Source organism: Peromyscus eremicus, chromosome 8a (assembly GCF_949786415.1).
Source record: "Peromyscus eremicus chromosome 8a, PerEre_H2_v1, whole genome shotgun sequence".
Lineage (NCBI taxonomy): Eukaryota > Metazoa > Chordata > Mammalia > Rodentia > Cricetidae > Peromyscus > Peromyscus eremicus.
The window spans coordinates 43,461,012-43,483,794 of NC_081423.1; the positions used below are offsets into that span (position 1 = coordinate 43,461,012).

The 22,783-nt window shown below is 48.5% G+C and overlaps 1 protein-coding gene across 3 annotated transcripts in view; it reads right to left on the reverse strand.

Moving 5' to 3' along the window:
• Tom1l2 (target of myb1 like 2 membrane trafficking protein) overlaps positions 1–22,783 on the reverse strand; it is a 126,239-nt gene that overhangs the window by 24,049 nt on the left and 79,407 nt on the right. For all 3 annotated transcript variants that reach the window (XM_059270806.1, XM_059270804.1, XM_059270803.1), the window contains exons 4-7: positions 20,730–20,879; positions 9,687–9,821; positions 8,061–8,219; positions 5,212–5,328 (exon numbers count right to left, since the gene is read on the reverse strand). In XM_059270806.1, the coding sequence (XP_059126789.1) occupies positions 5,212–5,328; positions 8,061–8,219; positions 9,687–9,821; positions 20,730–20,879 (561 nt within the window). The remainder of the gene's footprint in view (positions 1–5,211; positions 5,329–8,060; positions 8,220–9,686; positions 9,822–20,729; positions 20,880–22,783) is intronic.

Below are 22,783 nucleotides of genomic sequence, written 5' to 3' on the forward strand. Positions count from 1 at the left end.
AATAAAGTAGATCTACTTTAAAAATACGTCCATCCATCTGCGTGTGTGCATACATATAATCAAAGGACCACCACTTGTATTTCACAGTGCCAGCTTTGCCTTGTAACTCCCATATTTATCTCCCTACCCACTCAGCGTGTTCACTAGGGACTCTGGCAGATCCCCCCCTTACTAGGACGCACACAGCATTCCAGACTCAACAGAATTCCGTTTGGAGGAAGGATTCTCTTACTTTTCAAAGCCATTAGAAAAGTGCTAGAGGACTTCTGAAGAAGACAGACCCAGACAGGGAGCTATAGACACTAAAACCCAGAAGCACCTGCTCTGACCTTGCACTGGCTGCTTCTCTCTAGGTGTGGGAAGAAGGCTCTCCCTTTTCAGAGTCTCACAGGTCCCACTGTGGAAGAGGCCTCCAGGGCTGTCAGAAGCACTCTGCTTAGAGACAGGCTCACACATCCCCAGCCTTCTGACTCAAGGTCTCTGAACATCTCCTGACTTTAACTTTCACATCACTGTCTTAAAAAACGGTGAAAAAAGAAATGAAATCCCATATATGTAAAGTGAAATTATTTCAAAGAATATATTAATAATCTAAAATTCATGTGTTATTAATCAGTGGTGCATCTACCTAATTCTAAAGTACAATGTGCATTTATTTATAGCTCACAACTGCCTGTAATTCCAGTTCCAGGGGATCTGATGCCCACTCCTGACTTCTGGCACCAGGCACACACAGACACAGACAGACATGCAGGCAAAACACTTAGACACACAAAATAAAATAAATAAATCTTTAGAGAGAGTTGGGTTAGAAAGATGGCCAGTGTTTAAAAATGTGTACCGCTCTTGGGGGGGACCTGAGTTCAGTTCCTAGCATACACACAGAATGACTCACAACCACATAATTCCCAAATCCAGGAGATATGATGCCTTCTCTTGGTCTCCGTGGGCACCTGCACTCACAGGCACATACCCCCACACAAACACATAATTTAAAAAAAAACAATCATTTTTAAAAAGAAAAAAGAGATGGAGTAGAACCTTGGGATTTCAGCCAGCCCTGTGTCAGCTGGCCGCATGGCCTCCCTGGTGTCACTCACAGCCATCACAGCAGGCTCAGGTGGAGCTACCTCAGTTCCCTTCCATTCCAAACATGCAGAGGAATGACTGATTCTCCTCCAGGCCAAGGGCCCTTAAACCAGCAGCCTGTTCAGGCTTCCCTTTCCACTTGGCAGACTCTGGGCCAGGAATTCCTTCAATGCCAAAGACTTCTGCTTTGGCATCCTCCTATCTCTGGTTCTCAGCAGCTAGTCACTTCTGCAAATGCCTGCCGTCAGTCAGAACACTGTATCAAATATCCTCTTCGCTGCCTAGTTAACCCTGATGCTGTTATCTTCCCTTCAAGAGACAGTTTCATCCCTACCTCACAAAACAATCTTTTTATCCTCTAAACCCTTTTCAAGTCAAAGGAGCAGAGAATTCAGTCCTGAAGATTTCTCCTGTTGCAGCAGCAAAGGAGAATGGAAGGAGGGACGGGTCACTGGTGAGAAAGGGAGACCGTGAAGCTAAACATTTGGAATATGCCAGATTTTTCCAAAGAAAAATACCTTGGCCACTCTGTTGAAATGAAATGCAAAAAGCAAGTGGGGATGGCCACAAGCTACTTAAACGAACGGCATAGATTCTTTTTTCATCTGATAAAGATCTATATAATAACCATCACTGCATAAGTCATTATTCATTGAAGACAGCTTCAAGGGCTCAACTCTATCCCAGTGATGTACTCAGTTTCAGCTAAGGGCATGTACTTTAGGAAGGACAATGACAGCTTTGCAACATGGTTCAACCCATGTGCATGTAGATGTGGGATGAAGATGGCACAGCATGCCAGTGGTGGTGCCCACCTTTAGTACTAACACTTGAGAGGCAGAATTGGGTGTGTCTATGAGTTTGAGGCCAGCCTAGTAAACACAGAGCATTCCAGGCCAGCCAGGGTTACATGGTAAGACCCTGTCTCAAAACAAAGAACAAAAAGAAGGTGCAGGATGACAAGCTGCCTGTTCCTATACAAGTGGGGTGTCAACAGCATGGACTTTGGACAGTCTGGAGGCTTTACAGCAATCTTTGGATACTTAAGGCTCTACCCTTGAGGGAAAGGTATATTCTCTGCTTTTGTCTAACACAGATCAAATTAAAGCTACAGGAAACAGACTTGAGTTCAATGTGCAAAGGGCTTTCAACAATGGTTACAGAAGCTATGATTTATAGAGGACATTGCCCTGTGACAGTCATTTTCACAGTAAAAGCAATCACTCCACAGATCGAGGCAGGAGATATGGGCATAGAAAGGGTCTGTGCTTTACCTGGAGTTTTCCAGACATGCATGCAGTTATTTGTAAGTGGTGTACTCTGCCCTGCTGTGCTTAGAGGCTAACCAGGATGCCTATTTGAAACAAACAGTGCTTTTTATGACAGCCAGAACAGCTTGTCACTGGGTTGTGAAGAAAAAGTGATCCAAGACTCTGGAGAGGAAATCTGGGCATAGGTGTTGAGTTGGACTAGCTGCCTGGAAGATGTTGCTCAACTCAGAGAGTGGAGGATCTGACACCCACCCTGGGAGGTGCCGAGCGCCCCCTCTTACCTCCTGGGGCTTCAGCAAAGCTGACAGCACTGTTACTGGTCCTGGCCTTTCTTCAAAGACAGTCACTTTCCCAGGAATCCTCAGACAAGCAGTTCACAACAAGTTTCCCTGTTGCTCTCAGGGCTGTGGGAGGACATGCCTGGAAGAGCCTGGCCATAAGCAGGAAGCAACTGGGATGCAACCTGCCCATAAGTACAGTTAGCCACAGGTGCGTCCTGGGGCTGGCCCTTCAGTGACCTCTCCTCCCACTCTCTTTCCAATCATCACCCTACACTCATGTCAAGAGCAGCTTGTGTCTGCTGGTGGGAACATTTGGGCGGCTGACAAATATGCTTATTTCCAGGGCCCTGGCCAGCATTCTGAGCTCTGGTCTACTTCTGCTCTGAGCATTCTGGCTGTCTTCCATCTTCCCCAAGAAGTCTTGGGGACAGATTCTGACCCCACCATGTTCCAGGAGGACAGTGGCATTTTCCCATATGGAAGACTCGCTATTCTGTGGGAGCCGCTGCCTGCTGATTGCTGATTGCTGGGGCAGAAGAAGGGGGACATAAGGCAGTGGCCTCCAGCCAGGAAAAGTGAGTCTGTTCACACAGCTACCCATTCCTGCCTCCTCTACACTGAAATGACAGCCTCCCGCAGGCACCCAGACACGGTCTTTTTCTGTTTGATTTATATGACAGCAGTGGGGGCCAGTAAGCTCTGAGTTGGAACAGAACAGAATGAAGGAAAATGTCATTGGAAGCAATCTATTTTTGAAAACTGAGCTGATGCCAGGAGACTAGGTTCTGTTATTCTTGGCTGATGGGCTTGTTTAAACAAACAAACAAGATACCCTACAACCACACACACACACACACACACACACACACACACACACACACACACACAATTTCTGTTCTGTTCTGGCTGTCTGAAACCATCTTGGTGTTGTTCAACCCACCTCCTACTGTCAGGAGCTCAGTTCTGTCCAGAGCAACAGCCCCCCACCCACAGAAGGAATTCCAACACTGATACAGCACAGTACCACCACATCATCCTAGACTGGCCTCAGATTCTTGTGCACCATAGGATACTTAGAAGAACCCTCCTGCAGGCTAGGGTAGAGGCCAGTGTGGTGTATTAAAGGGAGGCTGCAGATAACACATGGCCACCACCTGATGAACCAGGGGTCTGGTTTGCTACAGGTGTCAGGAGGAAGTCTGGGAACCAGAGAGGGGGTGATCAGTGCTCCACACTGGGCTAGGCCAAAGGTACTCATCTCAGCTTCAAGAACAGCCTGCTGTCCAGGTCCCTTGGAGGTGAGCAGTTTCCTTGTCTGTCTCCTGTACTTAGCTGGGAGCTCCCTAGAGCAGGAGCCATTTCTTCTGTTGTCTATGACCCTCAGACTACTTGGTGTGGGTCCAGGAGAAGGCCCTACCCAGCCTTGTCCCATAGGAACCAAGGACTTGGAGTGGGGAGTGGGGACTCTAAGTAGCAGAACTAGTAGGCATGCGTCTTACAAGTGCAGGACCATCAGAGCCTAGTTTCCCAGTGTGTGCATACAGCCAAGTGGCAGGTGCAGCACTCAGGTGAACGAGACTGCCAGATGGAAATAGCAACAGTTGTATCAGGTGTATCACGAGGCACTCAGGCCAGGTCATCAAGCCAGTATGACTCCTGATCTGTCCACTCATCATCTTGCCTCTTGGAGGAGGGATCTGGTACTTGTAGTTCACAGCATCCTTTCTCTACCCTTCCAGAAGGTCGCTCCCCTGAAGAGCAGGGCTACTGCCATTTTCTAGAAGTCGTTGCAGGCTAAGGGGGCAGAGCTCTGCCACTGGCTCTGAGCCTCACGGGCTCTCACCTAACTGAAGGGTGAGACTGCAGCCTGGCTTGCTCCTGTCTCCTTTTCCTGCCACGGAGAGTAACTTGCCTAATATGCAGGCCCTATGTCCCATTTCCAGCATCACCACCATCTATAGTGTCCAGAGGCAAAGAGGCAGGGGTAGCAGCTTCTTGGGAACCACAGTGTTCACGCCCAGCCTGAGTGGTCCCAACAGTGAGGCAGAGAACAGGAGCTCTGAATTTACTTCAGAATCTCCTATCTTAGGATGAGAGACTAGCAGCATTTCTCTATGTCATCGAGGCCCAAGGACTCTTATTCCAGGATGTTTATTACAAGGGAGCAAAGCCACACACAAGACTGTATGCACAGCATGATTCCAATTCAGTGTAAAAATAAATGAACACAATGAAGAGTCTAACTGAAAATATACCAAAATGTAAACTCCACTTATTACAGATGGCTAGGCTAAGGAAATATATTTCTGTGTTTTGATAGGCACTTATTCTCCAACTGGTACTTTATAGTCAGGAAAAGGTTATTAAAGTAAAAATTGAAAATACAGAGAGCGATACTGGCCTCTGCTCATCCCCAAGAAGTAAGGCTGACCATGAACCAACACAGACTTAGACCCCCTCCATTATGGTGTCGCCAGACTTGTCAACATGGTTGTGTGCCCAAGGAGGGTCCCGCCACAGTGTGCAGCAGTGGTACTCAGCCCATGCTTCTAAGCCAAGGTTATCCTCACCTGGAGTAGTTCCAGATCAGAAGAATCCTCCTGCCCGGGGACCATTTCTGTTAACATCTCAGACATGACTTTTGTGTTTCCCCGAACAATGTCCAGCTCACTGCGCAGCCTAGCAATCTGCAGGTCAAGGAGAAGGCAGGAAGAAGGTCAGTCAGTGACAGGACCAGAACCAGCCAGCCCATGGCCTGAGACGATCCTGTCTACACTGAGATCACTTAGATCAATATGAACATGCACCACAGGAGTAGCTTATCTCCCTTGCTCTGCCTATCAAGGGCTAGCAGTATGGTGAGAACCACATGGGGGGGCCAGGTCACTAGAGCACTGGTCACTACCAATCTGTCCACAACAGCACACGAAGAATGGTATGCAGGGAATAACGCTGGGGTAGAAGGGAGCTGAGTACATCAGCTCTCCCTCCATGGGAACCTGAATAGGCCTTTAACCTAACTAGGCTTCAATTTCTTCTCTCTAAAATCAGTGTATGGTAGTACAGGTGCTCCAAGATCCCCTAGGGTGGAGTCGCTATTCTACATAACCCTCATGCTCACAGACTCTGTCCCTGCCAGTGCCATTCCCTAAGGGAGGCTGGCCAGTGCTCACAGCATTCTTCTGATAAGAAAAGACTAGGTGAGGAGTGGGGCAGACTCTTCAAAGCTCCCCATCCTGCCCAGCCATCAGCATCTGCAAAGCCTGTGCCTTCTCTCCCACGGTTGGCAAACTGTACATTGACTCCCTTTGTCCTCCAGTCCTGAGCTTCTGGTTACCTCCAGGGATCTCTAATTCTTTCAAGACATCAGTGGAAACCACAGGGACCTTTTTGTCCACAGTGAGGCTTGTAAAAGTTGTATAGGAATGCCATCCTTTTCTGGCAGGAGGCCAAGAGATGCATGCAGAACTCTAGAAAAATTCAGTGAGGAAAGGATGCTGCAGCAACACCCATGTCCAGAGATGGACCAGCCCTTTCCAAGCCTATCCCCTCACCTATGGGAAGGGGGTGATAACCCCACACGGGCTGCTGCATGGCCTGCCTTGTGCCTGCTACACCTGGTTCCCTGCATGCAGCTGGCCACAGGCATGGCCTGTTCCTGTGGGGTCCCAGAGCTGGACAGAGTGGGTACTTATCCTGCAGGAGACCTATTCCAGACCCATGCCTCCCTCTCCTAGAAGGTCTTTCCACTTTCCCCTGGCTTGCCCAAGTACAAACATCTACTACCAGTCTCTCACAGCCGCTCCTGTGCTGCAGGATTCTCTCAGCAGACTCTTAGGGAAGGGACTGGCAAGAAACCCACCTCAACAATCACCTGGGAGATGCTTTGGGCTCCAAAAGGCTCTTGCCAGCCCCTGCCTCACTTGGGAGGTGGCCCCAGGGTCTCCTCAACATCTTGGTTTGGGTTTCTACCACTGATGGGCTCTGAAGCAGGCCAGGCCAGACAACGGCCTAGCTGCTCTAGCTTCCCTTCTCCTGCTGGGGCAGGAGCCCAGTTCTCAGGGTTCCTACACTTCTTACCACTCAGGACCTCCTCTTGGCTATTCCAGCTGCTGAAGGGCCCTTCCTTGGCACCCATCACACTGAAGTGAGCCAATGCAAGGGCTCCACCACCATCCAGCTTGAAATACTTTTTGCTTCTTCAGAGAAAATCTGGAGCTCTGTCCAAGGAAGCAGGGCCTAGAGCCAAGACTTTCTGCCCACAGCTCCCCTTTATAAAGGCTCTGGCTCTAAGGGTGAAGAGGGGCAGCATTCAGTGACCCGTGTCCCACTGAGAGCATTGACTCCACACTTCAGCAGTGGGATTAGACAAGGCCCCAGTATTTGGTGGCCACACGGGACCATCTTCCTTCTGTGGTCTAGAGTCAGGCCTTGGCTGCCTGCTCAGACAGAAGTTAGCTATGCTACTGAAGCCTTACATGGAGCAGCAGAATGTGGCTCACACCTGGGCCTGTGTGACTCCTTGCTTGCATTCTGCTTGCACTACATGCTCTCCTTAGCATTGGCAGAAGGACAGAGCCCTAGCACAACACTACTGTTCCTTATAAACAATTGCCCGAACCCCCTATTTGAACAAGGTTCCACAGTAATGGCACTGTAATAAATAGGAACTACAAATACTGAGTACTTTTTTTCCAAGTCTCTCCCATTCTAAAATTTTAACTAATGGAAATTCTATAGATTCAAGTAAAAAATAGTCACCCTAATTTCTCTAAAGATAAGATTACACTAGCTTATTGGGAAGTAACCCTCAGACAGGCAGTGTCTGGACTGAGGCAGGAAGAGGTTTCTGGAAGGCTTCCCTGATCTAGCTGCTGCCTTCAGGGCACCTCACTGATTAGGTATGAACTGTGATGGCTGACACATCTCACGGATCCATGCTCACTTCCCCAAGAGGTGAATGCCTATTCACGCTCAGCTGTGCTCCTCTGCTTGGGACCTTGCTGTGGCTACCTTCCCACTCGGCCTACATGTTAACCTAGCTGCAGATGGGCCACTGACTGTTCCCTGGTATGCCACTCCTCTGTGCTGCGTATGTCAATGATATCCTCATCGATGATGATACTGTCTGCACAGGCTTCAGCTGACAAGACCCCAGAGCCCTCAGTGCCATAGATCCCAGGCGCCTTCTAGGCCCTGCCCAGCCCTGGCTCACAGAATGCTCAGCTGTTTCCAATCGTAGCAAGACCACACACTACTGCAATGACCTCCAGTCTGTCTACTCCGGGGACTAGGCCCTTCCATCTTTATGTCCCCACACCTAGCACAGTACCTGGAAGTCCAGGGAGACCTCTGTCCCCTGGAAAGGGATGAGGGAACAGTTGGCTGGCTTGCTTATGGCCCGGAAGCACACAAATACCTGTTCTGAATTGGCTGTGATGGGGCCAGTCACACTCAGAGCCGGGGCCTGCAGAGTAGAGTAGGAAGCTGGAGAAGGTGAGGGATAGGTGCCGGTACTTGTCCTGGGCTGCGACTGGGACCTGGACATGGTGGCCGCTGGATCCATTTCTGGGACACTCTGGCATGACAACAACAGCATTTTTTGGTTCACTCGGGTGCCTAGGTGGCTTAGCCTGATACCGCCCGGAAAACAGGAGGTGCTTTCAGTCAGAATCCACAGAGCCTCATGAGTCTCTCCATAGGTCAGCGGAGACACCACTGTCTCTCTCTTTCCTCCCTCTCTACCTTCTGCTCCCCCTCCCTTCCAAAGGACGTGCTGCAGACAAGCAATGCAAGCCATAAGGCCCCATGGGAAGCACTCTGGGAGTACCCCAGTCACTGCGTGGGTTGTCACTAAGGCCACCTCCAGATCGGGGTACTTACTAAGTTTGCTAATCATGAATCCTTACTTGATACCACAAGACTATGCTGTGGCCTTTACAAGAAGACTAATATAGATAGCCATCATGCAGTTTACTGAATGTTCTTGTACAACCCTGTTCCTTCCGTGTGGTTAATGGAAGAATAAAACAGGTTATGTTTATACAACAAAGCATAGTCATCAGCTTAGAGGGACCATAACAAGAATAATGCTTTGGAAAACGGGGTTCTTTATGCCCTCTACCCACTTAGGTATCTCAGATTTCCTCAGCAACATTAGCAGGTGTTCACACAAACGTGTAAGGCACACTGTCACCCGTGAAGTCCCCATGAGAGACAGGCAGACAGAGACCAGCAAGGCCATGTGAGCTGTCACTGGTGCCTCTTCAGACTGGGCTATCCTGCCTCTGCCCCCTGGCCTGGGAGCTGCTTCCTGGCCAGTACGGGAGCTAACTCCCAGAGGAACCATGCATTGCCAGCATTCATTTACTCCTGAGATGCAGGCCCACTCTGGCCACTGTCAGCACTGAAAGAGGTCCACCAGGACGCTTTAACACAGCCCTTTTCTGGGTTTTGAGGCCCAAAGCTGACAGAATTCAAGAATGCCTGGACTGATGCTGAATGCCCATGGCTTAAAATACATTTTAGATCCTTCTGACTGGGCTAGGATGTGGTTTAGTAGTAGAATGTGTTCTTAGCATGTTCTATCTCCAACACCATATTAAAAGCAGAGAAATTATCCACTTGATATATACACTGCTATTCTGAGAGCTGTTCTTTGCCTCTGCTGAGTAAACATCAATGCTCAGGACCACAGGAAATAAGGACAGACTCTCATGCATGTTCTGCAGTCTTCTGGAAAGCTGGTGCTAATGACCCGTATAGGATGGCTCAGCCAAAGCAGCCATGTCCACAAAAGTGCTGAACTGAACCTTCGATCATATTCCTCCACTGTCAGTGTGAAGCCGGGAGAGACTCTGCTGCCACTTAATCACCAGTCACCCAGCTGTCTCCATCTGCATCCCCCTTGTTATGAAAAAGAAATGCCCTGGAGCTTTAAGAACACATGACAAGCTGAATAATGCAAAGGCATCGGCAAAAGGCTGGTACAATGCCTGGCTGTTCTACAGGCAGTCTTTCTAGAAAATACTAGCTGGAAGCTTACCCGCTGGGGTGTGTGGATGGGAGACAGAGCGTCCAAGTCTGCCATGGGAAATTCAACTCCCTTCCTCTTCAGTTCTTCATAGATGTGCACAACGCCAGTGAGGTCAGGACTGCTCCGAAAGGCATCTGCCCACGCCTGGCAGGAAAGAGGAAGGCCTGTCAGAAGTGGAAGCAGTCCTTCCATGGTGTGGCAAGGTGATGGAAAGTCAGCCCAACCCTCTCGGAGGCTGGTGCTGCCCTACATGCCCTTGCAAGGCACACTGGCAAATCCCACGCTGCTCCTCTCCTGAGATCATTGCTGTGACACAGCTGTGGAAGGCCTGGCTTTCAACGATGCTGTTGAATGTGAACAAACTCATAAAACTTAATTCAGCATGTACTTTCTTAGAGAAATAACTCCTAAGTACCGTGCATACCCTACGATGCAGGCATTTGTCTCACCTCAAGGGAATCAATTGCCAGAACTGTTGAACTGAAGGAAGTGGAGGACTTAGTTTTCAATCACACACACACACACACACACACACACACACACACACACACACACACACACACACGGAGGCAGGAGCCATAGGCGAACTGAACAGAAAGAAAAGGAGAAATTGATGTGATGAGAAATCAGGGCTAAATCCAGTTTTCCTCAGCAGATCAGTCAATGCTAAAACCTGCCTGGCCCCGTCCTGTCACTACAAGTGAGATGACTTCAGCTCAGGGGCATAAGAAGAGTCCATCGGGAGCCAGACCATGGCCAGTGGCTGGGGCTCACCCCACCTCCCAGGAGTCCTATATCAACCTGGTGTTTTTCTATTACGTGGTGCAGCTGACAGTTTCTACATATATCTGCCCCCACACAGAAATGAAATGGAAAGTATCTTCAGCAGAGTCTCTTGAACGAAAAGAGTACAAAAAGGAACAACTGTGAACAGGTTACCATTTCTGGTGATGCATGATCTTCTTAATAATTACAAAAACAATTCTGTTCTCTGGAAGATATTGAAGAATCAAATCCAGAAATTATCCAACAAGCTCTTCAGAAACATGGTCCCCAATGCCACGCCCTTTACCACACATCTGTACCCAAAGGAAGAGATACTACTTTTTAGAGTATGTTACCATCATAGTATTTAATGGCCTACAGCCATGAGCTCCAACTAATCCTGAGGCAGCCACAGAAATTCTGTCTCTAACTACCAGAGCCACTAGAAGTTAAAAGGCCATTTTTCCCAAAAGCTTCCTTAATTATATCCAATGCATCTCACGCACTACAAACAATACCACCAGCCTGGCTTTCTCTCCTTGATGTATTTATTTAATATGCATACTAGGGGATTTCACATCACCGTGGCACCAGGACATCCTATCTCTGCCAGTCCTTTCTTCTGCATCTGAAGGTACCTACAGAGGCTGTCAGCAAGACGCAGCTGGAGACCCAGGCAGCCCCGCCCCTTGCTCTGACCTATTCCTCTAGAATCATGAAGCCCGCTCCCACCAGCTGCTCTTGCTCCACCCTACTCAAAATCCAGAGTCTTGGGATTCGAGGATTTCATTTTAGGAACCAAACTTGAGAGTCTGGGGGCTGGTGGTACAGCACTTCCCTAGCATGCATCAGGCCCAGGTTCTATGCCCAGCCCTATAAAAAGAAATAATAAAAATAAATAAACTTGGGCAGGGGGTGGGGGTGGGGTGTTGCACACCTTTAGTCCCAGTACTCGGGAGGCAGAGGCAGGCAGATAGATCTCTGAGTTTGAGACCAGCCTGGTCTACAGAGCAAGTTCCAGGGTAGTCAAGTCTACACAGAGAAACCCTCAAAAAACCAAAACTAAATAAATAAAATAGAAATAAATACATAAATAAACTTAAGGAGTCCAAAAACTATACTCACAGCCCACTGGGAGAGGTTGGTAGCTTTTCCTGGTACCACTTCCTGCCTCTGTTTCCATGGAGAAACAAATGGCTCTGGGGACCTCCTTACTCCAACCCATACTAGAGTTTGAGAAGATGAGAAGAAGTCTAGGTAGACACTCAGGACTCCTCCCCAGATTCAGACACACTTGGGAGCTGTGCTTGCTCTAGGGAGCTGGGACATATCCCAAGGTGGGACTATCAGGTTTTCCTCCTGCCAAGAGCTCAGCTCTGGACACAACAGGGAGCTGGGTCTGTTTCTTCGTGTAAAAAGATCGCCCTCTATATAAGTCTGATAGGGGCTCAGGACCAGGAGACAGAGATAGCTTGTACTTTGAAAGGAACAGTTGCTATGACGAGTGGTGTGCAGAAAGACGATGTGAAGGTTCCCTGACCCCTTCTGTCACTTCCCAGGTCCAGTCATGCCCTGGGCCAGAGTGCCCTGGGCTTCTGGGAGGGTCTGCTTTGTCAAGACAAACTCTCCTCGGTAGCTAGGAGAGAAGAGTTGGCATTGATTTGCAGACAAGAAGTCTTGGTTAATAACCCTATCCCCACTTGCCACAATGCCAGCTCCTGTCTAGGACCCCTGGGCAGCCTGGGCCAGACTGCTGAAAACAAAGCATATGCTCACAACAGTAATCTCCCCTGAATAAGAGTCTGATGCCAACAGAGGGACAAACAGGGGGGAGAGACACATTTTAAAGGAACGACTATATGTGAGGACATGGAGATGGGAGAAATTATTGCTGTCACATGTTCCAGAATCTTCTAGGGACATGCCTGAGTAACTGTTCTTGTCTCCCTGACCAGGTCAGGCATCTTTAAAGGTACACACAGGTCTCTTGCCCTTGTACAGGGAAGGCAGTCAGTTGTGGTGATATATTGTGTATCAAATAAAGCTTGCCTGAGCATCAAAGGACAGAGCCAGCCACTAGATTAAACATAGAGGCCAGGCAGTGTTGGCACACACCTTTAGTCCTAGCACTCAGGAGGCAGAGATAGGTGTGGATCTCTGTGAGTTCAAAGCCACCCTGGACTACATGAGATTGATTCAGTCTAGGAGAGAAACAGAGCCAGGCAGTGGTGGCACACATCTTTAATCTCAGTACTTGGGATTCACATGCCTTTGCTACCAGTATTTGGGAAGCACACACGCCATTAATCCCAGCACTAGGAAGGAAGTGAAATGGCTGGGTGGAGAAAGGCACATAAGGTGTGAGGAGACAGGAACTAGAGAGCCTTTTCGGCTCAGGACTCAGAGGCTTGCAGTCAGAGGGTTCGTGGAGATAGGATCTTGCCTTCTATTTGGCCTGAGAATTCGGTAGTGGTGAGAAGTTTCTCTAGTGGCTTGTTCCTTTGTCTCTCTGATCTTCCAGCATTTACCCCAATATCTGGCTCCGGGTTTTTATTATAATAACATTTTAGGATTTGAGCAACAGTTAGTCAATAGCTGTTAGGCTAAATTTAATTTTAGTTCTCATAGTTACTAAGCATGCTTTTCTTCCTGTTTCAGAGAACAGAGGAAAGATGGCCACGGAGGCGGTCAGCAGACAACATACCCATGATAAAGTAGGGCCCCTGCTGCAGGCTGAGCCAAAGAACTCTCCTTAGGAGAGCTGAGGCTAGTCTGAGAGGACTTGATCACCCTGAACCCCTGACCTGAGACCCAGGATCAGTAGAGAGGGTAGAGGCAGGGTGATTCCCATGTGACGGCCTTATCAGGAAGCGGGCTCCTGGTAGTAGTAGTTCTGGCATTCTCTCAGCTTCTCTGTCACCAGTGCTGTTTAGCCAATGACATGGTGGCCATTTTACTAGAAGCCAAGGTCTTTATGTAATTTCCTCTTTTCCTGTCTGTGGCTTCAGAATTTGGAGGCTGAAAGACGCAAAGGCGGGACTCATGGGAAGACAAAGGTCAATTTGTGCTTCAACTTTGTGTGCCACACTGTAGACACAACATGACTATATTCTGTCCAAGGTTTTCAGTAGCAGCTTTCAGAGCAAGAGGTAAGTACGGATTTGAGCCATGGGTCCTGGGATACCTCTGGGCAAAGGAGGCTCAGTCTTCTTCTGCCCATGCCTCAGTATAGGCTTTCTATTCCCAGGGGACAAAGTCCCCAGGAAATGGCCAGAGGCCTTCACCTGAAGCAGTGTGGTCAGCATGCTTGTCAGGGATGAGTCTCAGGTGCCACCAGGCATCTGACACTGTCAAAGAACACAATCTCTCAGACCTTTCCAGACTCCCTCTCCATCCCAACCCAGTCACTGTCTTCATAAAAAGAGTGCTTTTAAGCTGAGTATGGTGGCACACACCTTTAATCTGGCACTCAGAAGGCAGAGGCATGTGGTTCTCTGAGTTGGAGGCTAACCTGGTCTACAGAGAGAGAGTTCTGGGACAGCCAGGGCTATACAGAGAAACTTTGTTTCTAAAAAACAAAAACACAAAAACAAAAAAACAAAACCAGGAAGGAAGGGCAGAAGAAAGGCAGGAAGAGAGTGTTTTTAGAGTTTAGTGTTGGCATATGGAGAGGGGGCAAAGGCATGAGCAGCTTGAGGATGTTGTACCAGGAAGACCCCATATATCTATCCCTCAGAATAATTTTAGGGAGCCTAAGGGGTGGCACAGAATGGGGCAGCTTCATGTCTTCTCAACAGGTGGGACTTAGAGAAAGCAGAAAGGTGAGCATTAAGAACAGCCAAAGGAGTAGAGAGAATGTGGGGGCTGGGAAGCCTGCTGTGGTAAGGTCAGGGCAGGGGCATTGGCAGCTGCTAACCAGGCTTTCCTGCTCTCCATGTGACTTTCCTCATACCATCTGGAGGGGCAGATGCATGTAGAAAGGATAATACATCAAGCCCCCAGACCTGAGTTCTGTAGATAAACTGAGAATCATGTCACCCACCCATGGTTCAGCATCGTGGGAGACATGGAAGATGGTCTTGAGTGTTCTCAGGGCCATTCAGAGAACTCAGCCTGAGGGATTGATTATTTTCACTGGACTTTAGGAGAAAGTGCTGATTAGTTTTTGTTAACTTGACACAACCCTGAGTCAGTTGGGAAGAGAAAGCCTCAATTGAGGAATTGCCTAGATCAGATTGGCCTGTGGCTACTTCTGTGAGAGACTGTCTTAATGGTGATTGATATAGGAGGGTCCAGCCCACTGTGGGTAGCACCCATCACTAGGCAGGTGGGCCTGGGCTGCATTAGAAAGCTAGAGAGCATTAAGCCAGTGAGCAAACCATTAAGCAGTGTTCCTCCACGGTTTCTGTCTCAGTTCCTGCCCTGACTTCTCTCAGTGACTGTGGCATGGAAGTGCAAGCCAAATAAACCCTTCCCTCCCCTAAGTTGTGTTTGCTTAGTGTTTATCATAATAACAGGAAGCAAACTAGAATATGGAGTGTCTATGGATGGCCAGAGGACAATAAGTGCTAATCCCACTGGGTGAGAATAAGACCACCACCACAATTTTGAGCCAAATTTGAAGCAAGCCTGATTTAATACTGGCCAGGACAATGGACATTAGACAGGTCCATACCTGGAATTCCCAGAGAATGGCTATGAATTATGTTAGTCAGGTGCTTATAAAGGTAAAACCCACAAGGCTATGTACTTCCTGTCTTCATCCAACTGGGGGCAAGCATACAGCCTGACATACTTCCTACCTACGTACCTCCCACCTGCACGAGATCAAACACAGCTTGTGCAGTTGGGGCAACCAAACTCGTTTATAGAATTGAGAACACTTGGCTTGTTATCTTACATGAACAACAGCCCCCAGCATTCCAGGAAGTTATCAGTCCTTGGGCAAGTGGGGCTGGCAGGTTAGAGGCATTTTTGTTTAATAGATCTCTTAAGCGCAGTAATTTAAACTTAAGACATAACTTTAGCCTCACTGAGGGGCAGAATGGGGCACAGGAGGAAGGCATCAACTGGTGTGTGCATGGCCATGTGTGTCTTGCTAGAGATGGACCCCAGGATCCTCCATATGCCAAGCAAGTGCTCTCCACTAAAGCTGCACCAAACTGGTGGATTTTATTCACAGTTGGTCCAGGAGGCTGCAGATGGCAAACATACGCTATTGGTAGTGCCATCTCTATGGCCAGATCTAGGCCAACCATGCCTGTGACTCCAGTGACAGGTTGGGAGATGGTGGGTTGGAGCAGGCGGCAGACACAAGAGAACAAGTTCTCTCACCTACTCTACCATAGGCATAAGAGACTTCAGAAAAGCTGTCCCCATCCCTCTGTATAGCTGCAACTGTGCTTCCATCTTTGAAGTAAAATAAGAGGCAGCTCGCTCAGGCTGGCAGCTGGGAATGAGACCCATGGGTGTGTCCTTGTATTGCTGTGCCCTCCACCCCTGCCCCAACACACACAGCCTGAAGCATGCTTCATGGGCAGGAAGCTGGTAGGGTGTAGCTGTGTAGCTCCTTACTTCAAAGCTTTTTAAGTACCTATTCAGTCAGAGTTTCTGGAACGGGACACTCAGGGCTAGGTCCACTCCATCATTTCCGACATTCAAAGGCCAGCCCCAGTCCTTTCTAGCTAGGCCTTGGCTTCAGTTGATTGCAAGCCTCAGTCTAACTTGCTGTCTCCCTGAGGGCAAGGCCAGGACTGATGGGCTTCCCTAGCAGCTGGGCTCTAGCGAGCATAAGAAAGGGTTTGGATTGTACTGGCACCTGTGTCATTAGAAGAACCACTTTCCAACCCAGCAGGATGTGCCTTTCAACCCACTACCTACTCACAGCTGTCAAGAAAAACAGTGACTGTCACCTCTCTATTCTATTCTTTCTTTGAGATGGAGCGTCACTGTGTAGCCCCAACTATCCTGAACTCTATGTAGACCAGGCTGGCCTCAAACACATAGAGATCTGCCTGCCTCTGCCTCCTGGGTGCTAGGGTTAAAGACATGTGCCACCATGCCTGGATCTATCCCATTTATTTCAGGGAGAAATAGAACCCACAGCCTACTATGTGCTAGGAAGTGCTCGACCAATTAGCTACACACCCAACCCTTGTTCCTACACTCTTACCATGCTGGGAGCAACACTTTCTCTCTCAGAGGGGTTTATCATTCTCTGGGAAGCTGGTTCAGTTTTGTTATTGTTACTGTTTTGAGACAGGGTCTCATGTAGAGCTCAGGCTAGCTTCAAACTTACTATATAGCCAAGGTTGACCTTGAATGCCTTATCCTCTCAATTCCACCTCCCAGTTGAGCTCACAGGTGTGTGCTACCACACCTGGCTTGCTGTTCAGGTTTTTTGTTTTTTGTTTTTGTTTTTTTTTTTTTCTTTTCTTTTTTCTTTCTTTTTTTTTTTAAAAGATTTATTTATTTATTATGTATACAGTGTTCTGTTTGCATGTATCCCTGCAGGACAGAGCAGGACAGAAGAGGGAGCCAGATCTCATTACAGATGGTTGTGAGCCACCATATGGGTGCTGGGAATTGAACTCAGGACCTCTGGAAGAACAGCCAGTGTTCTTAACCTCTGAGCCATCTCTCCAGCCCCTGTTTTTTGTTTTTAAAGACAGTGTTTCTCTGTGTAACAGTCCTGGCCGTCCTGGAACTCACTTTATAGACCAGGTTGGCCTTGAACTCACTGAGATTCACCTGCCTCTGCTTCTCTAGTGCTGGAATTAAAGGTGTGCACCACCACTACCTGGCCTGTTCCATTTTTAAAAGGATAGTTGTTCCTAGTATCCACAAGGGGATTGGTTCCAGGATCTGTTAGGATACCAAGGTCTGTGGATACATTAGTCTCTTCAGGAGCTAGCTCAGTGTTTATACACAGCACATGCATATATTCTTGCATGTTTTAAATTATCCCTAGACTTTTAATTTAGGGGGTTATTCCTACTACTAATAAAGTGTCAATGTTATAGGAATAGCTTAAGGAGTGATGACAAGGGAAATATCTGTGCATGTTTGGTACAGAAGCTATTTTTTCTTCCATATAGTTTCCAACGAAGGTTGGTTGAGATCACAGTTAACCCATGAACACTGAGGGTCATCTATATAGTCAACATGCAAATAAGATGATCTTTTCCCGAAGGGTTAAAGATGACACAGTAAAGCACTTCCCCAAGCTCATCAAATGGGCTGCGATGACAGAAAACGGCTGTTGATGAGGGACTGAGACAGCTACAAGTGGTGGCACCTCCTGACCCCCACACCTTCTCTCATGGCACGGAAGTGAGACTGCCAGTGTCGCATACTCAGTGCATACCTAATAGAAACAAACGCACATGCTCCCCAGAGACACACACTGGAGGCTCCAGCAGCAACTCTCAACACAGAGCGCTGCGTCCCTGAGGAAGGTTAACACACTATAGCTCCTCACGCCCTCGGCCCTTAGGTTAGTGTACACCGCTGCTGCTGACCCGGTGGGAGGAGGGCTGGGGAGCCAGGTGGACCCCTGTGTTACACGTCCAAGAACAAGAAGACGGGAACTCAGCCCTTGTGTTATAGGCGGGGTAGATGTCCAGAGGCCACTGCTCCAGCCCAAGGTTAGAAGTAGTGTGGCAGGACCTGGGGTAACCAGAGCTAGGAAGTAGTGACCTGATAAGAAAGCTCTAAGGTCAGGCAGGCGTGAAGAAACAGGCATCTCTGGGGCAGAGAACTGTGGGACCCAGCCAGAGGGTTCTGTCTGCCCTCAGCAGATCATCCCAAGTTAGCTATGTTCACCCTGGAGCCTGGCCAGGCCTCAGGATGAGCACACTCTCTCCCTGAAGATGTCTCCTTCCAGTTCTGTAGCCAGTGTGGACCTTGTAGAGACCAGACCCTGAATAAAGAGTTTAAGATGGGGTGTCCTACTGCTGTGGGATGTTCTGTATGTTAAATGTGTTGCTCTGATTGGTTAATAAATAAAACACTGATTGGCCAGTAGCCAGGCAGGAAGTATAGTCAGGACAAGGAGAGAGGAGAATTCTGGGAAGTGGAAGGCTGAGGCAGAGAGACGCTGCCAGGCGCCGCCATGAGAAGATGTTAAGATACCGGTAAGCCACGAGCTACGTGGTAACTTATAGATAAATAGAAATGGGTTAATTTGGGGGCTGGAGAGGTGGCTCAGAGGTTAATAGCACTGACTGTTCTTCCAGAGGTCCTGAGTTCAATTCCCAGCACCCACATGGTAGCTCACAACCATCTGTAATGAGATCTGGTGCCCTCTTCTGTGTATATAATAAATAAATAAATCTTTTTAAAAAAAAGAAATGGGTTAATTTAAGATAGAAGAACTAGATAGCAAGAAGCCTGCCACGGCCATACAGTTTGTAAGCAATACAAGTCTCTGTGTGTTTACTTGGTTGGGTCTGAGCAGCTGCGGGACTGGCGGGTGAGAGAGATTTGTCCTGACTGTGGGCCAGGCAGGAAAACTCTAGCTACATCCTACCTTTTGTAAGAAAAAGCTACCATTCATTTCCTAGAAGTCTCTAGTCTCGGAAGAGGCTATGGGAGTGGATGTAGAACTGGGGGAGTATACTCCAGGTCTGAGGGAGGGGATGCAAAATGTGGGCTCAAGGAAGCATGGGAGAGGACTCTGTCATCCAGACTCAGTGAACATTTACCCACTAATCTAAGAAAAACTGCTATTCAATACCGCCAATCAACTGGTCTAGACCCCAGGGCTGCAGCATTCCAGGGCTTTCAGGGAACCAACTGAGTTGAACAGAAAAGATAGCAAAGCTGCACTTGAAGATGACAAGGGGACATGAGCAAGAGAGCAGACATGTGTGCTTCAGGATGGTGCTAGGAGTCCTCTGGGCACATCTGAACAACTAGGAGGAGCTAAGTGCTCTAGGATCTGGGAAAACTCTCTAGACAGAGCAACAAGCTCCACTCCAGCCTCATATACAATGACCCTACAGCCTCCGGGCCCATTCCCTGGCTACTCTGCTTGTCTGCCAGATCTTTAAGCTAGGCGGCCAGCCGCTGCCCCTGCTGGAGCCATGCTCCCATTCTGACTTGGTCTGCCTCTCCTCTTGGCTCTTGCAGGCATGCATTAGTCATCCATATTGGTTATGCTTATGGATTCAGATGCCACACCAGTGGGGTGCTTTGTCTAAAATCTGTGTACAACCCAGAACAGAAACTTTCAATGGCTCCCCTATTACCTCTAAGGATCAAACCCAAGGCCCTCAGCACACACAACCCACAAGCCTTACCCATCCTTTGGCCTCACTTTCTGCCTATCTACCCCGCTTAAGCACAGCCCTGGACAGTCTATACCACACCCTGCTCTCCAAACACAATATTCAAAATATGCTCACATATTCACCTCATGCCTTAATTCCCCAATTCTTGCAGCTTAACCTGGTGACTCCTTTCTAATAAACAGAATGACAGAAAAGGTGATGTGTGACTTCTATGTGTTGGGAAACACAAGTCTCTTGTCGCATCATCAAGCAACGGACACTTCCCTCCACCAGCCATGTCGGGGCACCATCTTGGAAATGGAGTACTGAGTCCCAGTAGTGCCTTCAGAGGGTACATTTATAATCTCCCACCAGACCACACCTGCATGCCTGCTCCACAGAAACCAGGGAAAAGGTAACATTCTTGCTGTAAGCTGCTAGACTTGGGCTGATTTGTTACAGAGCCTGTAATATTTAATATCTGGGTATATCTCAAGTATGGATAACTGTTCCCTGATGATTCTGGGCCTCCGCACAGCTATTCTCTTCCTGAGATGCTTCCTACACTCTGGCTTTCCCACCAAACTCCTCCCCACTTTTCAGGGTCCACAGAAATGTCACCTCTTCAGTGAAACACTCCTTACCATCTTTTCCACTCTGGAGTTGGCTCTTGCTCTGTGACCTCACTCACCTGGTACATGACTCTAACACGGCCCTTCTACTCTACTTATCTCCGCTACACCCCGTTATCTCAGAGGCCTGCTGAAGCCCCTCTACTGCCCACCTGTCTGGACGACAGAAGGCTGGGCACTCAGAAGCTTCCTGGAGGCTCTGTAACCAGAGAGCCACCGCTTAGGATTTCCAGTGAGGTGAGTATAAAGAAAGTAAGTATTTTGCAACAGATATTTAAACCCCCAATCTGTAACTTTTCCTCCAAAATAATGGGAAAGCATGAGCATGTACCACAGTCCCCATCTTCCATACCCAACCAACTGGGGGAGGGAAGCCAGCTCACCTGAATTAGAGCAAGCACTTTGTCCTGGACAATGGTGGGAGGGTTATTCTTGGGAGAGATAATTTTGACCAGAACGCTGTCGATGAAGTCTCGGTTGGCCACGAGGAGGTGAAAGCGGTGGCCACAGTTCTTCACGCAAGTCTCCAGCACCTGAAGTTGTAGGGGGTTGGGAGGAGGTCACCACACTGGGAATGGGGGAGGGTAGCTGAGTTCCTCACCTGTCAGTCATGCTTCCAGATCATCTTCCTGTTACATGCCCTCTAAGCCAACCCTCGCGCATCCCCACACTAACTCGGTCATCCCCGTTCCTTGAGAATGACAGTGCTGTGCTGACTGGAAGCCCCTGTCCCAGCACAGTACTCAGACACTTAGTTGGTAACTGAAACAGGGGTTTTGCACGAGAAGGATACAGGTCTTCTAATGGTATCAAAATGACTGAGAGGTCCCTGAAAATTAACATTTTAATTATTCTCTCTAGGCCATGGTGTGAGGTCTTGGCCAACAACCTCTGTCACAAGAGGAAGGTGCTGGGAGAGCTGGAATTGCCTGGTGAATGTGAGGAAGCAAATACACACCCTAACATACTCCTGTTCTGCGGGTAAAATCAGCAATGACAATGGATGGCAGCCCTTGGCAAATGTGGACCTCAGCTGCCAGTCAGTTTTAAGTTCCATCCTTCTTCTGTGAGACCCTGTTCACTGCTCTCTTATCTGGGGAGGTCCACAGGCCTCAATTGCTTTGAAAGGATGGCTGATAGGTTCTCATCAGGTGGCAGTGGGAGTTAGAGACTCAGCTTTGCTACTTCCTCCCTGATGGTCCAGGACAAGTTTCACACAGCCTCTGTGTCCTCATCTGGAAAGTGGGAGCAATGAGCTCTCCCTTGCAGGGAGGATTAGTCTCCCTTGCAGGGAGGACATATGTCAACTACTTCAGCATCCTGCACAGGGTAAGCAACCACTAGGGCCATGGGATGCCACTTCAGAAGACTGCTGTATCCATAGCTTCTTACATGTCCCCAGGAGAGGTACTGGGAGTACTGGGAGGGCCTCTCCAACATCAAACACAAGTCACCTGACCCTTCCCAAGGCACCTCCTCCGGGGCCTGCTAATGAATGCCTCCTACAAGGATAGCACCAGCAACAGGGGACATTTCTAACCACCTGTCACTCCTATGTGACCATGAATTAGCTTATGAAGTTGCTCCCTAAGTGGTTCCTGCCATAGGCTTTTGCCTTGACAATGTGCAGACTAAAAGGTTCACAATTATGACACAGACTTCGTGCCAGCTACATCCAAGTACAGTGAGATCCCTCCATATTATATATAATTTCATTCTACTCTCTCAACTACTACAGTCCCTTCAAGTACACCCTGCTACCTTAGTTTTCAAAGTTGAGAGGCTTAGGAAGGAAGAACCGACACAGAGGCAGGGCGGAAACTCTTTTTTCCTTCTTTTGTAATGCTAGAGATTGAACCCAGTGCCTTGCGCATGGTAGGCAAGCACTCTACCACTAAGTTCCATTATCAGCCCAGGATAGGAACTCTGATTCACCTTCTCAGGAGCCCTGACCTCCTGACCCAGCTGAGGACACCAAGGCATCCCTCCTTTGAGCTCTCTTCCAAGTGGCCACATCAGCTGTGAGGCCCTCAGAAACAAGAGCTGTGTTCTGGATTATCTGTCCTTCTCTTGTTCCTTGAGCTAACTCTGGAAGAAGGCATCAAGCCATTTTGGGAGTCAAGGCTGAGGCTCTGCTGATCGTGGAACTTCACCTAGGAGACCCAGCAGCTCTGCAGACCCCAAGTCACCCTTTCCTTCTTTTCTTGCTGTACTTCTGGAGGCTCCACGTTCTACTTGGTGCACCCAGGAAGCATTGTAAACTCATAATCTTTGGGACTTCTGCACAACTGCTATGTATTTTTATCTCATGCGTATGGGTGTTTTGTCTGCATGTATGTCTGTGCACCAAGTGTGTGCAGTGCTCATGAGAACCAGAAGAAAACACTGGATTCTCTGAGTTGGAGTTACAGTTGGAGTTACAGATTGTGAGCCATCA